General features: G+C 50.6%; 1 protein-coding gene across 1 annotated transcript in view; it reads left to right on the top strand.

Moving 5' to 3' along the window:
- The window catches only part of Sdk2 (sidekick cell adhesion molecule 2), a gene marked incomplete at its 5' end in the record, with an annotated part of 93,780 nt that overhangs the window by 30,958 nt on the left and 43,396 nt on the right, over positions 1-19,426 (top strand). Inside the window, 15 exons of the mRNA XM_028761291.1 lie at positions 220-415; positions 572-670; positions 1,072-1,263; positions 4,444-4,565; positions 5,146-5,255; positions 5,336-5,486; positions 8,693-8,930; positions 10,214-10,329; positions 10,981-11,170; positions 12,545-12,643; positions 13,286-13,480; positions 14,772-14,973; positions 16,219-16,322; positions 16,841-16,911; positions 18,202-18,337. Of these exons, the coding sequence (XP_028617124.1) occupies positions 220-415; positions 572-670; positions 1,072-1,263; positions 4,444-4,565; positions 5,146-5,255; positions 5,336-5,486; positions 8,693-8,930; positions 10,214-10,329; positions 10,981-11,170; positions 12,545-12,643; positions 13,286-13,480; positions 14,772-14,973; positions 16,219-16,322; positions 16,841-16,911; positions 18,202-18,337 (2,221 nt within the window). The remainder of the gene's footprint in view (positions 1-219; positions 416-571; positions 671-1,071; positions 1,264-4,443; positions 4,566-5,145; positions 5,256-5,335; positions 5,487-8,692; positions 8,931-10,213; positions 10,330-10,980; positions 11,171-12,544; positions 12,644-13,285; positions 13,481-14,771; positions 14,974-16,218; positions 16,323-16,840; positions 16,912-18,201; positions 18,338-19,426) is intronic.

Below are 19,426 nucleotides of genomic sequence, written 5' to 3'. Positions count from 1 at the left end.
TGGGTAGTACCCTGTACTGTGTCTTACCTGTGTCAGAGGCTCAAGACACCCAGACCATCAGAATACACATGGGAGTGGCCTAGATCCAGCAGCCTCAGTGTTACCTGGCTTGTCTCTCTAGTCCCTGGGCTGAGGAACCACTTGACCAGTGTGTCCATTAACTTAACCTGTTGTAGGAAGCTTCATTTTTCCTAAAACATCCTTCTGGTTTCTCCTCAGCTGATTGCCTGGGAGCCAACCCAAGAAGAGGAGGTTACCATGGTGACTGCCAGGCCCAACTTTCAAGACAGCATCCATGTGGGCTTCGTGTCCGGTCTGAAAAAATTCACAGAGTACTTCACGTCGGTGCTCTGCTTCACCACACCGGGAGATGGGCCTCGAAGCAGCCCCCAGCTGGTGCGCACCCATGAGGACGGTAGGTGTCTTTACCCCCAGCTCCACTCCTACCCACCCCCAACCCAGACCCTTGGGAAGTCCCTGGGCATCCAGGAGCACAGGGGCCATCCTGCATAGAGTGACCATGCTCTGACTCTAATGGGCACTGGTGGGTGGGGGACCCTTTTGGGAACAGTGCCTGGACCCGTGGGACACCTGAGCTTCAATGACATCCTGGACACCTCTCTGAAGGTCAGCTGGCAGGAGCCTGGAGAGAAGAATGGCATCCTGACAGGTAGGCATGATCATGCTCCTGAGCCCAAGGGTAGGACAGTAGGACAGGTTTACCAGCTAGCCTATCCCCTGCCAACCCCCATCCAGGCCTCCCAAGTGAGCCACCCCCTCAACTCTTAGCTTTTCCTTGCAATCTACAGCACATCTCAGGGCTCCTGCTCCACCTCTGCAGGACCTCAGGCTCTTAAAGACCCCAAGGGTCTATCACAATGCATTACTCTGTCTACCTGACATCCCACTGACACGCTACCTGGGCCCTAGGCACGACACCAGCAGCTCCTAGCTTCTTTGTCCCCTCTGCTCCAAACCACCAAGCTAGGGAAGGAGTAAGAATTGGAATAAGAGTCAAGGTCCATGCACGATCTCAACCCAGCTCATGCTACCACTGTGGACCGTTGCCAGGGTACCGGATCTCCTGGGAAGAGTACAACAGAACCAATACCCGTGTGACCCACTACCTGCCCAACGTAACCCTGGAGTACCGAGTCACGGGCCTCACGGCGCTCACCACCTACACTATAGAGGTGGCTGCTATGACCTCCAAGGGCCAGGGCCAGGTGTCGGCCTCTACTATTTCATCTGGTGTGCCTCCAGGTGGGTGCCTCCCATTAGGACTTCTATCTCTGCTCTTCTAAACAGCACTCACTTTTGACAGGACTCTGGCTGCCTAGTTTGTTGATTAATTGGTTAGTTGGGTGGATGGGTGTTTAGTAGTCAATTGGTTGGTAGTTGGTTGCTTGGTTGGTTGATTGGTTTGTTGATGGTTTGTTTAAAGTTGGTTTGTTGATAGTTGGTTAGTAATTAATAGGTTGGTTAGTTGGTTGTGGTAATTGGTAGCTGGCTGTTTGGTGGTTTGGTAGCTAGTTGGTTGGTTAGTTAGTTTATTGGTGGTTGGTTGGTTAGTTTGTTGTTGGTTGGTTGATTGGTTTGTTGTTGGTTGGTTGGTTGTTTAGTTGGTTAATTGATGATTAGTGTTGGTTGGTTTGTTGGTGGTTAGTTGATTGGTTGGTTGGTTGGTTGGTTGGTGGTTGATTGGTTGGTGGGTTGTTGGTACCTATTTGGTTAGTTAGTGGGTTGGTGGTTGGTTGATTAGTTGGTTGATTTATTTGTGTTAGGTTGGTTGATTAGTTGCCTTATTAGTGTTTAGTTGGTTCGTTGGTTGGTTGGATAGTGGGTAGTTTCTGGCTATTTGGTTGGTTAGTGAGTTCGTGGTTAGTTGATTGGTTTGTTGGTGGGGGGTTGGATGATCCGTTGGTTGTCAGTTGGTTGTTTGGTTAGTAGATGGGTGGTTATTAGTGAGTGGTTAGTTGATTGGTTGACTGAATGGTTTTTTGGTTTGATTGGGTTTTTTTGTTTTGTTTTGTTTTGTTTTTTAAATTCAAAGTCTCATTCTAAGGCTCGAGCTGCCCTTGAACTCACAGTAGTCCCATTATATATATAGTAATATATATATAGTAATATATATATATAGTAATATATATAGTAATATATATACATATATATGTATATATACATATAATGCATATATATGCATATATATATGCATATATATGTGTGTGTGTGTGTGTATATATATATATATATATATATATATATATATTAGTCCCTCCTAAGTAACCAGAATTACAAGAATGAGACGCTGCACCAAGGTTCCAGTGTATTTTAGGGACAAGTCTCACCATTAAACCCATGCTGGCCTCAAACTTGGCAATACTCCTGCCTCTGATTTCCAAGTGCTGAGATTACTAGTGTGAGTCACCATACCTACCCTTGGAGGGGTTCTATCCTGGGGTAATGTTGATTTTCTTCCACTGGGTTCTCCCCTTTGCTTATCTCTTGGGTCCAAGGTCCTTCCCTAAGCAGACTTGGATCCCCTGACCTCAGGCCCTAGGTGAAGAACTATATGGCTTACCATCCCTCTCCCCACAGCCCTGAACACAGTAGAAACACCAGGACTCCACCCTCATCCCTGTTATCCACTCACCACACTCCTCATCCCACAGGAGACTCCCTGCCAGGAGAATTCAAAGAAAGAATTCTTACTGTTCACATTGGACAGCAGCCCATGGACAGACTTTTTGTGGGGCAGACAAATAAGATGGGAATAATCTCAGTCCCAAGCACAAACTCTAAGCAAGTCAGACATCATCTCTGTGCCTCAGTTTTCCTATCTGTACACGTACAGAACTGGACCAGATCACCATGTCGTCCTATCCAGATCAGAAAGGCTGTGCCAGCCAGATTGCCTGGACCAACCCCCTAAGGTGGCCAAGACACCTCAGGCTCCTTCAACCTCCACTCATAATAGGTATCGGTGATGCAGGTAGATGCCTGTCTGGGACTTCCCAGGCCTAAAGCTACAGTCTTTCTATACCTCCTCACTGCCGTTCCCTGCTACGTGTGGTCATTACCATCACCATTATACCAAGACATAAAAGAGGGAGGTAGATGCTGTATCAGTAGCTTCCCTTGATACTTTTATTTCCCTTGATATTTTTCAGGCAAAAATGCCTGAAAAAAAGCAAAGTAAAGAAGGAAGGGTTCATTCTGGCTCACAGTTCAAGGGTACAACCATCATGGTGTGAAAGTCACTTCAAAGGGAACTCATAGCTGGTCACATTGCATCTGGAAGCAGAGAGAGAGACTGACAGAGAGACAGAGAGATAGAGAGATGGAGAGAGAAACAGAGATGGAGAGATGGAGAGAGAGAGACAAAGACAGAGACAAAGACAGAGAGACAGAGAGAGAGAAACTAGTGGTCAGCTCCATCTTTCCTTTACATTCAGCCCAGCCTTCGGCCTGTAGAATAGCTCCACCTATAGTTAGGGTGGGTGTCCCCACCCCAGCCTAACCTAAAAACTCCCTCACATACGCCCAGAGGCTTCTCTCCTAGAGGACCCTAAACCCTGTCAATTTAACTACCTCAGTTGCTCAAAGACACAGTCTGTCATGGTAGAGTTAGATTCAAACTGAAGATGATTTATTTAACTGTTTGTTTGCTTTGTTGATTGGTTGGGTTTTGATATAGGATCTCACTATATACCCTTACAATGGCCTGGACTTCTGTAGCCAAGGCTAGCTCTAAACAGTACAGAATCTGCATTCTTTCAGTCCATCCTGAGCCCCAAGAACTCCTGACTCCCCGGTTGAGAAAGAGGAGCGGCCTCCTGTCTGCCCCCAATCCCAACTCTTCTAAACCTCTCCAGCAGGCTGGAGAGATGGCTCAGAGGTTAAGGGCACTGACTGCTCCTCCAGAGGTCCGGAGTTCAATTCCTAGCGACCACATGGTGGCTCACAACCATCTGTAATGGAATCCAATACCCTTCTTCTGGTGTGTCTGAAGACAGCAATGGTGTACTCATATAAATAAAATAAATCTTAAAATAATAATAATAAACCTCCCCGGTCATCACTGGCTACAGAGGGCTGTAAGGTCATGTGGATGGAGGACAGTTAGGATCCAGATATTTGTGCTGAGCCTAGATTGATTTGTGCAGTTTTTCGTGTATTTTGCTTATTGCCAAAACTTCTGACAGAAGCCCCTGGCATGCACAGCTCCAGGGAGTCTCTGTCCTCAGGTCTGTCCCAGCCTTCCAGTATGAATGTGGTGCCTGTGTGACAAAGAATCGGTGTCATTGTTAGTAACCCTTGGCTGTGCTTCTCCTGGGATGTCCCCAAGGACAGCAATCGAGCTGCTCAGGCCCCTCCCTGCCACAGAGTCCTGCTCCCAGGGGAGCTCCCTCTTACTTTTTCTACCCTACCCTCATTTCTCAGAGCTTCCGGGGGCACCCACCAACCTGGGCATCTCCAACATTGGTCCACGATCCGTGACCTTACAGTTCAGGCCCGGCTATGACGGAAAGACATCCATCTCCCGCTGGGTGGTGGAGGCTCAGGTAAAGCCTGCTAGAGGGGCCTCAGGCAGCCCTGTGAACAACCTGTAAGGCAGCAGTTTTCAGCCTGTGGGTCATGACCCCCATGGGGTCCCATATCAGATATCCTGCATATCAGATATTTATATTATGATTCATATGAGTAGCAGAATTATTATTATACATATATATATATATATATATACATATATATATATATATATATATATGCTAATAGCAAAATCATAGTGTATATATAGTGTATATGAAGTAGCAACAAAATTATTTTGTGGCTTGGGGTATGGGGTCACCACAACATGAGGAACTGTATTAAAGGGTCACGGCATGAAGAAGACTGAGAACCCCTGCAAGTCAGGGGGTTTCATTGAAGCTACAAATACCTGGTATATCAGCTGGTCTTGAAGTCAGGCCTTAAAATGTGTTTCTATCCAGCCTGCCATGATGTCCTAATGCAGGAGGACTCAGAGCTACCCTGCAGTCAGTTGTGTCTTTTTGGGTGGGATTGATGCCTACTAGGAGCTAGGGTTCAGAGCATCCCGCTTGACCGCAGCAAGTTGGACAAGTTTTAGGTTCCATTCTCCAGGTGGGCGTGATCGGGGAGGGAGAGGAATGGTTGCTGATCTACCAACTCGGCAATGAGCCTGATGCACGTTCTATGGAAGTGCCGGACCTCAACCCCTTCACCTACTACAGGTAGGCACAGGTGGGAGGGGCAGGGGAAGGGAGCCGGCAAGCCCCTCCATACCTTGCTCATTCCTTCTATCCCACCCCAGCTTCCGCATGCGCCAGGTGAACATCGTTGGCACCAGCCCACCCAGTCAACCCTCTAGAAAGATCCAGACCCTCCAGGCGCCCCCAGACATGGCCCCAGCCAATGTGACTCTGCGCACAGCCAGTGAGACCAGCTTGTGGCTCCGATGGATGGTAAGGCTCCCTCAGGGGCAGTGGGACATTCACAGGACAGTCCCCACTCTGTATCAATATGTTAGCCTCAAAGGTTACCAGTCAATTATCTACAATTCCTTACCTTTGGCTTAGGTTTGGGAATGCAGCTGCTTTGTTTGGTTTTTACCTTTTTTGCTTTGTTTTGTTTTTACTTCTTTTTTTTTTTATTTCTTCCTTACTAATCTGTAAGGTACCCATAGTTAATTGTGATCAAAGGAGATTAAAGAGCTAAAAGATACTTCGTATAGGTAGGGAGATAACTCAGTTATAAAGTGCTTGTTATACAAGCATGAAGACATGAGTTCAATCCCCCAGCACCAACCTAAAACAGCCAGCCATGTTAGCACCTTAACGCTAGGGAGGCAGAGACAGGAGGATGTAGAGAGACCCTCTTGTGTTTGTATGGATTTGACACCTATCAATAATAAATCTGGCTTACAGCTTAGGCAGGAAATAGGAGGTAGGACATCCAGTAGGCAGAAAGGATTCTGGGATAGAGCCAGACATGGTAGATTCGCCCAGGAAGATGTGACAAGACAGATGCTTGGTACCTGAGCACAGGTAACCAGCCACCTGGAAATGCAGATTAGAATAAATGGGTTATTTTAAGTTATGATCTAGTCAGAGAAGAGCCTACCTATATGGCCAAGGTATTTGTAAATATATTTTGAGTCTAAGTCTGATTTCTGGGAACATGAAGCTGGGAGGAAGAACTAGACCTTACTTCAACAGGAAGATTCTCTGGGGCTTGATGGACAGCCAGCCTCACCTAGCTGTCCAGTGGGAGGCCCTGTCTCAAGAAATATTAAATGCAGGGAAGCTACCTGTGGTGGCAAACATCCTTAATTCCAGCCCCGGATTAAAGGTGTGGATCTCTTTGAGTTCAAGGCCAACCACTGATACCTAGTAAGATTCTGTCTCAAAATAACAAAAAAGTAAAATAAATAAAGCAAAGTGGCTTCTGCACACACGCACACATGAACACACACACACAAAGGAGGGAGTCCAAGGGGCAGACATAAAATACTGCTGCTTACTAGAAGCATAAACGTCCTATCCATTGAACCCTTCCAGGAACCCTGTGAAGGACACACTCCCATCCTGATTTACAGCTAAGAACACGAAAGCTCAGAGAGATTAGGAACTCGCCCGTGGCCACAGGAGCAGCCACAAGGTGGACCTAGTGTTTAGAAACAGTTGGTCAGAGCACGCGCACCTGTTGCGGAGGTGGAAACTGGGAAGGGGCCAGTCCTTCAGGTCAGAGCTGAACTTCCTTTGAAGGTCACGCCCACAGTTGACCTGCAGGGTGTAACTTGCTGATGTGCTGTGACTTCCGGGCCATTCAGGGTTCTATTCTGGGTGACTTATTCAGACTCTGTCTTTAAAATGTTCTCATTAACCACAACAAAAGAATGAGACCTTACCCCAATTTGCATAAGAAGAAAGTGAGGTCACATAACTTCCCCAGGACCCCCACATCCTCCCACATTCCCCAAGTTAACAGCAAGAGACTGAGTCCCAAAATCCACAGCACTGGCCACTGAACACATTGCCTGTCTCTCAGCCAGGAACCAAAATATTGTCTCTCTCAGGGCACCCTGGGACAGGGCACCCCAGCAGAAGTCCTAGGCAGCAGTCTTAGAAACTTGTATAGCAAAGAAGGATAAGTCTGGCAATCGTGAACAAGAGTAGCAGCTGGCATCCTTTGGGAAACCCAGAACCCCGACAAAGAAAGCCATCTCGATGGTGCGCCCCCCGCCCCCACCTCTCACCACACAGTCCTTTGCCTCCAAGAGAGAGCGCTCATTGTTATGTAAACTAGTGTAAACCCTCGAGCACCACACAGGCCAAGAAGGAGCTGGTGGCTGAGAGGGGATTTGATAGCATGAACCCCCAACAGACACTGGTTATTAATTATGGCTCTTCTTCCAGGAGGCAGACCCAGAGCAACACTTTGGGGCTAGCCCAGTGGCCAAGGGCACTGTGAGTGTGTAAGTGGAACATACACAGCCTCCTGTGACCTCAACTTCAGCTCTTTGCTTCCCACTACCAGCTGATCACACACACACACACACACATACACACACACACACACTCTGTGATGGTCTCTGAAGGTTTCCAAACACAAAAGTTAAAGAATGGATTACTGGGGTGCTGTGGGGGATGGGAAGTCAACGGCTGTGCCATGCAGCCGCCTGCCTCATAATGATGCATGGCCTGTTACCTCTCCTTAACTAGTATTAGGGGAGTGGTACCAGGCCCACCTCAGCCTCTTGGGCCCATCCATTTCTGTCTGGACGATCTCTAGCCCGTGTCAGTTAAGTGTCTGTAGAGGGACGTGGAGGCGAGGGAAGGGTGAATGGGCAAGGAAGAAGCTACAAGGAGTTGGATAAAGTGGGTTTAAATAAATCATTCACTATGGATTATGGGCACTTGGAGCCCTAGGGAGGCAGAATGGAGGGGAGAAACTGCAGACACGCCAGCTTCAGAGGAGGAGTGGAAGCCAGATTCTCAGCTGGTGTCGTCTGCTTCAGGCCAAAGGCCCTCCTCCACCACCTACCAACCTTGCCAGATTCATCCAAACTTAAACCAGTAAGCAGGACCCATCCGTCCGGCTGAGTAATACAAACCAGGAAAAGAATCTGCCTTTTCTCATTGGTGAGACTCTAACCAGTAAGAGAAAGATGAAGTTCAGTGGGAGAGCCTGAGATTTGCTGAATAGCAGGACTTCCTGACAGTGACATGCATATAAGGTGACCATATAAGGACCCCTTCACTCCGGGTTCCCTCCTCCCAAGGGCAGCATGAGCGGAGACCAGGTGTCAGAGGCAATAAACAGTGTCTGTTGACAGGCAGAGTAAGGGAGTTAAACAGGAAGACATCAGAGCCCAAGGGCTCTGCTCATCAGTACATTGGGCAGACAGGTTTTGAGTCATCTGGAAAGGACCAGCCTCCAGGCAAGATTATAAGTCGGACTTGTGAATAACCAACAAAAATGTTGCTTCTCCTGGGAGTCCAGTGTGGAGAGCCAGGCAGGGAGACATGGACACAGTGTCACCAGCTCCAGCCCCACTTGGGATAGCGCCTCTTTTGGGTACTGGTTGCTCAACTGGTGGGTGGGAAAGAGGAAGCACAGAGTGGCCTCCCTCCTAATCCCTCATCTCTCTGGCCCTGCTCTACCCCAGCCCCTCCCAGAAATGGAATACAATGGCAACCCTGAGTCGGTGGGCTACAAGATCAAGTACAGCCGGTCTGACGGCCACGGCAAGACACTGAGCCACACGGTACAAGACCGAGTGGAGCGAGAGTACACTATTGAGGACCTGGAGGAGTGGACAGAGTACCGTGTCCAGGTCCAGGCCTTCAATGCCATCGGGAGCGGGCCCTGGAGCCAGGCGGTGGTGGGCAGGACCCGGGAATCAGGTACCACTGCACCTCTTCCTCTGGGACCATCCAAGAGCAGACCATGCTGCTGCCATTTCTACAGACAGCTTAGCAGCTGGCCTTTGCACTCACCCCATGGCAGAGCACCCTGCCAGATCTCTAGGTCCCCCAGTGCCGCCCCTCCCCTGTGACAGTCCCCACTCTTGGGAAGTTTATGGAAGAGCTAGGCAGTACTGGCTAGCTGTTCAAGCCTACCTACCCCAGCCCACTGCCCCACACTCAGCTTAAACCCCAACACCCAACAGAGGGATCGCAGAACATTCCAGAAACAAAACCTATCTCTCCTAAGGAGCCTAGAGAGGGGTCTTCACTCCTCGAATATGAGCCCTGATCCACAGGCAGCCCTCATTTGTCCAATTTGTGGTTCGTTGTGACACTTTTTATGTGTCGGATGTCTCCTCTACCCTCCCTGAGCCCCCAGCTCTGCCTTTCTTTGCTATGCAGGCTGGAAAGCAAGATCATCCAAAGTAATTCTGAAGCCGGGGTAGGCTGAATTGCTGAGCTCAAGGCCGGCCAAGCTATGTAATGATACCTTTTCTCAAAAACAAGTGAGGTAGACAGCAAGATGGCTCAGCCAGTAAAGACACCTGTCATACAAGCCTGATGACCTGACTTTGATCCCCAGAACACGTATAAAGATGGAAGAAGAATCAGTTTATCTATGAAGTTGTCCTCTGAGTTCCAAGTACACACTGGGACATGCATACACACCCACCATGAGTACACACAATAATAAAATAACAACAACAACAATAATAGTTACTCTGAACAGACAGAAATGAGGAGGGCCGGGCTGAGAATATAATTCAGTTAGTAGAATACATGCCCCAGCATAAGCTAGGCATAGTGATTGAAACCTCTAATCCCTGCACTTAGAGGGCTCCGAGAGGACTCCCAGGCCCAGTTCTGGCTGGTAGAAGGCAAACTCATCCCGCAGTGCCCAGATAGAGAGTCAGAAGTTTATGACCATTCCTGACAACGTAGTGAATTCAAAGCTAGCCTCGGGTACTCGAGACCCCGACTCCCACCTAACATCCTCAGAAAAGGGAGAAATAGCTGATCCCAGAAACCTTATCTGCAACATCCCCCAAACCACCATAGGATCGATTGAAGCTGTGGTCTGCATGTACTGTCTTTCTCCCACGGAGCTGGCAGCATGGAGCTGGCTCTTTGGTTGGCCCCACATCCTCGCTCTTCTTCCCACCACTAGGGGGAGGTGTCTCTGGGTCCTTATTCTTCCTTGTCACCCCTGTCTCCCACAGTCCCATCCTCTGGCCCCACCAACGTGTCAGCTCTGGCCACCACCTCTAGTAGCATGCTGGTCCGCTGGAGCGAGATCCCAGAGGCAGATCGAAATGGCCTCGTGCTGGGCTACAAGGTAGATGCTGGGATCCGAAGGGGGTGGGTTGCACCATATTCTCTAGCTCCCCCCACCCTCACTCAAGGTGTCCTGTCTTTGTCCTCCTTCCTCTGGATCTTTCTCTGTCTCACAGAGGCACAGGGTATCTGCCTAGCTTCCCATCCACCAGTCACCACAGCAACCAGGAAGTCCTCCTCTCTTAGGGATAGGGAGACATCCAGTGACTGACAGGGTCTTTCAGACTGCTCCCCCTCTTCCAGGAGGCTGATCTGGGAACCTCAGCCCTAAGGGATCCAGTCTGGTTTCTATTGTCTTCTAGAATTCCTTTCCAAACTGTTCTTGGTCATGTGACCATGTGACCGTGTGGTCATGTGACCATGTGACCATGTGGCCTAGCCTTAACTTGAAAGATGAGAATCATAGGATAATGTCGAATTTCTGTCACTATCACTCTGTAGCCTTAAGCAAGTCACTTTCGCTTGTGAGCCTATGGGGACTTCTAACTATGCAGCTGAGTCTTCCCATGTGTCTTAGACCTTCCAAGAACAGTAGCTTTGCAACTGACCCTTTGGAGCCAAGCCCCTCCAAGGGGCCCAGTGTTCCTGCCCCATCCCCCACCCTCTCTGGGAAGAGACTCCAGACAGAGGCCCTCTGTGTTGGCAACGGCAGGTGAGATACAAGGAGAAGGACTCAGACTCCCAGGCCCGGTTCTGGCTGGTAGAAGGCAACTCGTCCCGCAGTGCCCAGCTCACAGGCCTGGGAAAGTATGTGCTCTACGAGGTCCAGGTTCTGGCCTTCACACGCATCGGCGACGGCAGCCCTAGCCACCCTCCCATCCTGGAGCGGACACTGGATGATGGTAAGCCTACATCCCTGTGAGCCCAGAGGGTCTGCCCCTCATCCTGCCCCGCCCCCACAGGGATCCCCAGTCTCAGGATCCTCCTTTGAAAAACGAGGTCACCAGAGGCTACCAACTCACTGCAAGAGGATTCTATTCATAGCCAATAAGGGAATGTGGGGGAAAGGGCCAGGTAAGGCCAGTTGGATGTCTGACTCCACCTCATGGTCTCTCCCTAGGACAAGTAGACACTATAAAGATTTGGCAATGGGTTTGGTGGGGTTGGAGAGCTCCCACCTGGGGCAGGTCTCCTTTAGCAAAATCTATGAGAGTCTAATGCCTGGGCATGTGTCTCTTGGTCCTGTTTGTAAAACACTGGTACCAGAAGATCCCCATACACTGCAGAGTCCCCCGGTCTCAAGCTGACAGACAGAGAGGTCTCTACCCTCCATTCTCCCACACACAGCAAAATGGCCTAACCCACCACAAACACTTGCAAGGCCCAGACAAATGCGGAAGCAAGCCCCAGTATCATATGTCTGTATATTCTAACTATAAATCAAGCTAATGAGCTGTTAAATTAAATATGTTCTATCCTCCTGCCTTGACAAATACTCCCACATAATGACCTAGAAGGCCAAGTTTGAGTTTACACATCTCATCTCCTTGACATTGTGGACTGGAATGAAGTGTCACAGGAAGAGTGTTCCCCCTCTCTCCCCACTGCCACTAGATCCCACACGCTGTCCTCATCTCACCCCTCACCCCTTCCTCTCCTCCACACCAGTCAGAGTGCAACCACCCCCCCCCAAACACTTTTCCCCAGGCCATCCTCAGGGCACATAGGAGATGGATCTTGGGAACAAACCCATTCAGAGTCTGGGGGTACCCTCGGGCCCTCCCTGAGCTTCTAAATGCCAGGATTGCAGAGCCAGTGATGGAGAGAGGATTCCTGCAGTCAGGATAAGCACTTTCCAGCAGGTCACAGCTGGCCCTTCCAAAGCACAGACCAGGCCAGGGTCTGGAAGGTCCTGGGTGAAACTCTGGCTGAGGCTCCAGGATCATTCCAGCACAGACTTAAAAACCAAGAACACACGTCAGCCCATTCTGAGAGCCCATGCACAAACACACGAAGGGCAAAGAAGCTGGAGTCTGGGGCTCTCGCCAAATAACTAAGGCCTGTTTAGGGGGCGCACATACCCTATCTCACCTTCTAGGCCCTTTAAAATGACCCTGATTTTGAGGATAGATACCGTTTTGTGATTATTTGCTAAGAGGTATACTACACACGAACTCACTGAACTGATCCATTAACTTCCCCTCGATGCTCAGCCTGGCCTGGACTGGGTTAGAGACAGAACATCGGCCTCACCTTCTTCCTTCCGTCTCCTCCAGTCCCAGGCCCCCCCATGGGCATCCTGTTTCCAGAGGTGAGAACCACATCTGTGCGGCTCATCTGGCAGCCCCCTGCAGCCCCCAACGGCATCATTCTGGGTAAGTCTGCCTCTTTCCTGTGCCCTTCCTAGGAAAGGAAGAAGAGGTATCGTGATGGGAAAAAAAAAAAAAAAAAAAGCCAAGATGGGACCGGCCTAGGAAGTGTCCACAGCTTCTGAAACATAGGATTTGACATGTCAGTCAACCCCAGCACTTGAGAGGCTGAAACAAGATAAATAAAAATGAAATAAATATTCTTCAAATTTGTAATTAAATAAACTCGTGAATATACACACCATGATGGTACAAGGTTGGTCTACCTGTACCTACCTCTGTCTTGGGCTCGTCCTGGAAGAAGACATAATGATGGCATGTATCAAGTCCTTTAGACTAGAAAGCACCAGGCTATTGGTCTAGAGCCACCACTTGCTAGCAGGTGACTTAGCCTCTCTCCACCTCATGTAAACTGATGTAGGGGTCTAAGACACTACGCATTGAACCCCTTATCCCCACCAAAGTCCACATTCCTCAACCATAGCTAAAGGTGTAAGAGCGACCAGAAGAGTGTCACACAGCCAAGCAAAAACCAGGGGCCCTGATTGCATGCGTTTCTGCAGCCACAGAGATGGGTCCTCTCACAGAACAGCCCCTGAGGCTGCTGGATCTGCCGTCCACCTTTACCCTTTACCTTTCTTCCCACAGCCTACCAGATCACACACCGGCTCAATGCCACTACAGCCAACACCGCCACAGTGGAGGTCCTGGCACCCAGCGCCCGCCAGTACATGGCCACAGGCCTCAAGCCAGAGTCGGTCTACCTATTCCGTATCACAGCCCAAACCCGCAAAGGCTGGGGAGAGGCTGCTGAGGCCTTGGTAGTGACGACAGAGAAGAGAGGTGACTGCCCATGGGGCTGGGGAGGCCTGGGGAGCTGAAGAGGGCTTCTGGAGCCCACAGAGGGGCTTAGCACCCCTCCTAGTGGGTGACTGGGAGATGCATTGAGGAACAGCACTGCTTTAGTCTAGAAAAGAGAATGGATTCCAATCTTGGAGTTAAGGCCAGTGAAGGATCATGCCATGTCACAAAGCTGGACTGGGATTTCCCAGGATCCTACTCTGTTCCAGGTTTCTAAAGGACAAGTGAAGGCTGAGGCATAGCTAAACTGAAAGAGTGCTTGCCTAACATACATGAAGCCATGGGTTCAAGTCCCAGAATGGCATAAACCAAATATGGCGATGCATGCCTGTAATCCTAGCACTTGGGAGATCCAAGCAGGAAGATCGGGAGTTCGAGGTCAGCCTCAGCTACATAGCAAGTTCGAGGGCAGACTATCATATGAGAGATCCTGTCAAAACAAAGAAGATGGTTGGTGATCGTCCTCCAACGCCCCCTAGTCCCCTCACATCCCTATCCTCACCCCTTATCCTGGGCTAGAGCCTGCAGTCTGAGCTGCCACTACCTCAGGGCCCTGAGCAGGCACATTGAGAGTGGGCTTCCTAGATGCAAGCCTGAGCCCCCAGTTGGGTTGAAAGGTGACCTGTTAGAAAATGTCCCCAAGTTGGGGGTGGGGGGACAGTACACATGACAGTAAGACAGTGAATTTCCTCCAAGGGCTTCTTTGCTCTTAGGAAATATGGCTAGATCCGGAGGAAGATGCTCCTAGCCTTGAGCAGGTCTCGGGGGGCAGAGGGCAGGAGGGGGTCCATAAAGCATCCCGCAATCACAAAGCAACCCTACTGCAAAGAAGCATCAAATCCAAGGCCAAGAACACTGAGGCTTGGCAGCCTGTCACCTGGGGTAGGAAAGTGGCTAATGAAAGAGGAAAGTGGAGCAGGAGGATGACGGAAATGAACTCCCACAGGGAAGCATGGCCCACTCCCACTCAGTCTGGCACAAGGCAGGACCTATCTCCATCATAAGCAAAAGCAAAAGTGTCAACAAGTCCTCCACCGGGGAGGCATGACTCTCCAGGCACCTAGGACCTCTGAAGCTGAGGGCAGGTCTTACCTGAAGACTCATGTGTTATCTGCTGGCAGAAACCATGCAAGGCCCGCAGAGATGGAAGTAAAATAGAGAGGGGATGTCTGTCCCAAGTTCAGAACACCTTCGCACTGCCCTGGAGAAAGGGCAGCCCCTCCACCATCACCCTAATCAGGCTGTCTCACCTATTCCCTGCCCTGCCTCCCAGACCGGCCACAGCCCCCTAGCAAGCCTGTGATACAGCAGGAAGACGTGAAAGCACGCAGCGTGCTGCTATCCTGGGAGCCAGGCAGCGATGGGCTCTCCCCAGTACGCTACTACACCATCCAGACGCGGGAGCTGCCCAGCGGCAGGTGGGCACTGCACTCAGCCTCCGTGAGCCACAATGCCTCCGCCTTCACTGTGGACAGGTAAGGTGGGGTCCACACCCACTTCTCTACTGGAGACCTCACGTGATCCTTGCAGGAGGGAGGGGGCTTCTGAGAGCACCTTCAGCCGGTCATCCAAGTCTTCCTCAGCTGGCCCCACCAGCCACAATCACCCCTTCCTACTCTCCCCCTGTCCCTGGGAAGCCCATTAGGGTTGCCTCTTAATTATCTGTGGAGCCTGGCCAGGCCCCCTTAGTGAAGCACTTGCCACTCTTCATTAACGATTCTCCCAACAGCCCATGTTCTCCTCCCATCTTTGATAGAAGTACGAAGCTCCTCTCCAAAACCCTGGCCTCGATTTAATCCCCGGTGGTTGTATTTTTTATACTCCAATCTACGTGACCTGGAACTTGAACAAGCCTTCCCTCTCCCGCCCCCAGCCCTGTAAATGAAGAAGACGTTCTGCTGGGAAGAAAATGAGGCTCACAGAGACCATATTCCTTATCTCTGGGGGACCTACACACACACACACACACACACACACACACACACACACACACACTTAAAAATTCCCTAACTTCAGGAAAAGACTTGTAGCTTGCAGGGTACTGTGCATACGATTGTGTGGAGAGGGAAGTATGGATATTTTCATGGCCACCAGAACATGGGTAAACATGAGACTGGAGATGTATGGCTTACTGCGGTGATATACACCCTACGCAGGGATGGTATGGGACCTAGGCACTCAGCATCTCAGGGCCTGTCCCAATGTGACCCCCTCCTAAGCCTCCAGGTTTTCCTCTGCGTCATGTGTCAGCACTCAAGCCGCTCCTGCTCCCCAGTTTCCCCTCCTCAAGCAGAAATAGATGGGACTCCACGGTAGAGGTGTTGGCGTGGGTCTTGAGAGACAACGTGTCAATCAGACTTGTCATCCAGGAGTGACAAACTCCTGGAGGAAGCAACTTATAGGGGGAGGGATTTGTCTGGGAACACAATCAAAGAGGTTTCAGCCTGAGGCCAACTGGGTCTGTTGTTTTGGGCCAGTGGAGCATATGGCAGAGGCTCACGGTGCCCAGGAAACAGACCTAGAGGAAGGGCCAGAGGATGTAAGAGGATGTAAGCATGTCCCAGTGATGCATTTCCTCAACCAAAGCCACACTTCCTGAAGTTTCAGTTTCTCAAAACGATCGTACGCATTGGGACCCAAGTCTTCAACAGCCTGTGGGGATCGTTCATACTCAAATCACAGTTGGCACCTTGGTCATTGGTCTGTAACTCCCTCCACAGACTCAAACCCTTTACATCCTACAAGTTCCGAGTGAAGGCGACCAACGACATCGGGGACAGCGAGTTCAGTGAGGAATCAGAGTCGCTGACCACCCTGCAGGCAGGTCAGTGCCATCTCCCTGCTTGGGCCTCTTGCTCCTGACCCTGGTTGCTCCCTGGACATGAAAGTTCTTCTGTGGGTGGAGCCTCTGACAGTGAGAGATGGCTCACTAGACCTGCTAGGCCTGTCCACCTCCAGGCCAGAATGCCCAGAGGTTGGGGACAAAAGGGATTTTGACCAGGGCTCAGGGTCCTAAACCCAGCCTAGAATTTGAGTGCATTTCTTCTCCAGTGGTCCTCCAGCTAGCCGGAAGTGGGGGTAGATGCCCACCCTGACCCTGCACCTAACAGCAACCTAAGTTCTATGGCTTTGAAAAGCTCTAAGACCCTAGGTTTGGGCTAAGATCAGGTCTTTACCTCACCCTAGCTGTGTGCTATGAGGAAATTGGGTGGGTGGGTCTCCAGGATAACTTAAGCAGGACCTGCCTACCCAAACAATGTCAGCAGAATCTGGTCCCTGTGTGTTTCTGGGTGGTGCTGACACTCTGGGTCCCAGAGTCCACTCCTCTGCCTCTCTTCACAGCCCCAGATGAGGCACCCACCATCCTGTCGGTGACTCCCCACACCACCACCTCTGTGCTAATCCGATGGCAGGTAAGGCTTGGTAGACAAGGTGGGTTCATTCCCAAGGACTCAGATAAACTCTTGGCTGGGACCAGAAAATCCACCAGTCCTCACCAGGGCTGCGTCAGCCTTTTTTCTATACCCCCAGAGCACAGGGAAAGGTGGGGAATGGGATGCGGGGGACATAAAGGTGTATGCACGTCACAGAGTGTGGCCATGGGTCACAGAGTCCAAGTGACAGGGTTAGCTTCATGACCCATTGAATCTGTATGCAGAAAAGCACATGGGGGTTCTGAGAACTCCCCAAGGCTCCATAAAATTCTGACCCAGAGGTCAGTAACAGGCTTCCCAACAGAGACCTGTGACCTTCCTCATTAGCTGGATCCTCTTGTGTAGGTCAGTCTCTCCCAGGTACCTGCTCTATAGTGAGAAATGTTTGTTCTGAGGTGACCTCAGCTATCATACTTACTGCCTGTCAATTCTTGGGCTCAGCAGGTCACCCACAGAAGCCCTTATATAGGTAGGAGCTAGCTAGCTGCTGTCCCTACTTCTCAGGATCTGAGGAATGGGCCCAGCAGCAATCCTTGTGCAGCTAAGGCCTGGGGTCCTAGAGGGGACACCCCCTAAGTGGAAATGACCTGGCAACCTCTCATGAGCCAGAAGAGGCTGGAACAGATGGGATACCTGGACCAAAGGGCCAGGTGATACCTATGGCAGCCAGGGAAGCAATGAAGGGGCTAAGAAAAAGCCTGAACCATTTCAACAGATGTCTTAAAGGAGGATTGTCAAGAAAACAGTTTCCACTTGGCAAAAAGCCCGTCCTCCAGCTCAGCCGAGGACAAGGACAGAAAGCAAAGGAGGAAAGAGAGGACATTCACATGGGCGTGCTTATCCTAGTGTAGGCCAAGGGCTCAGCTCATAGGAAACACCAGGATGACCACAAGGTGCTCGGCAGAGAGCACCAGCCCTGCGGGGAGGCCAGAAGTGGGGCACAGGGTTTCTGGACAAGCAATGGCTGCTGATTCCAGGGGTGTGTTTTCAAGTCTTATTTCTGCTGTGTGACCATGGGCAAGTACCTTTGTGTCTCTGAGGGAGTTTCCTGCTCTGCTGAAGGGGGCTTGCATGGTGACTCCTGCCCTTCTCCCACCTCAAAGAGACCATAACGACCTCTTTGGAAATGCCTGCCCCATCCCAATTTTTTTCCTGGTTGGGACCCAGTCCCTGCTGTGAGGCTGCAGGAGGTGTGGTGGACAGAGATGGGGTGGAGTGAGATGTGCCATAGTCAAGGCCCCTCCCCGTGTTTGACCCTCCTGCCTGTAGCCTCCGTCTGAGGACAAGATCAACGGCATCCTCTTGGGCTTCCGAATCCGGTACCGGGAGCTGCTCTATGACGGGCTGAGGGGCTTCACTCTTCGAGGCATCAACAACCCCGGGGCCAAGTGGGCTGAGCTCACCTGTGAGTAGCATTTCCCGGGCCTTAGGGAGGGTAGGGGTGGGCACGCTCACCTGTCCGATCTGCCGCTCCCCGTCTCCTTGACTCTGCTAACCTGCAACCCTGCCTGCCTCCCTCCCTCTCCTCGTGTTCCTCTTCTTACCCCGTTCATTCACTTGCTGAATGTTTACTGAGCACCATCTACATACTCCAAGACACTCTGGGCACACCAGTAGTTAAACAGAACGGTCCCTGACCTCTTCTTTCAGTCTGATGGAAGAAGCATCAGGCATTCAATAAGTCAGCCCTGAAATAGATGTCAATAGTCATCGACATGACAGGGGGAGAATGTTCCAGAAGAGTTACAAAAGGCTCTCTTGACATGGAAGAGTGATTGCAGGTTAGGCAGGTGAATGTGCAGAGGGAGGAGCCATCAGCCTCAACATCGAGACCCCTACCAAGAACACCAGTCAAGATCCCTCCTATTCCCCAGAAGTCACCACTCAGACCCTAGGGCCAAAGAAGCCAGCCTTCAAGTATAGGAGAAGCAGAGAAAAGGGAGACATTTAGGGGAGAAATCCCAGGGAGAGAGGATGCTGGGAAAGCCATGAGCAAGAAAAGGGTGTGCATAGACTTTGTAGGACACACGGGGGAGCATGGAGGTGATGCACTGGCCATAGGAGGTGTGACAGGGAGAGAGGCAAGGAGGCTGTGGTGTTAACATAGCAAAAGAGCCCAAGGCTGAGTCAAGGAAGTAGGCTAGGTATGCCGTAAGTGTGGGACCTCCGTGTCTGTTCCGGGAAGGGAGAGGGAGGCAGGCAGGAAAGAGGAGGGCTTGTAGAGGATTAGGAAGGGTTGCTACACTGTTCACAAAAGAGAAATTAGCAGAAGAGAGGAGACAGCCTGGGTCCCTGTGGGCTACGCTGCTGCTTCCCACAGCTCCCCTCCCAAGCTTGTGCAGCCATGGCTTCCAGGGATGATCGCAGACAAAATGATTGAGCACAGAGCAAGGGATAGGAATCGAACGAGACCCGCAGAAATACCCGACCCAACGGCTCGTGTTACATTTATTTATTTATTTATTTATTTATTTATTTATTTATTTATTTATTT

Source organism: Grammomys surdaster, unplaced genomic scaffold (assembly GCF_004785775.1).
Source record: "Grammomys surdaster isolate TR1022 unplaced genomic scaffold, NIH_TR_1.0 126906, whole genome shotgun sequence".
In the NCBI taxonomy this organism is placed as follows: domain Eukaryota; kingdom Metazoa; phylum Chordata; class Mammalia; order Rodentia; family Muridae; genus Grammomys; species Grammomys surdaster.
Note: the sequence above shows the minus strand (reverse complement) of the source record. Positions and strands in the feature narration are given on the sequence as shown.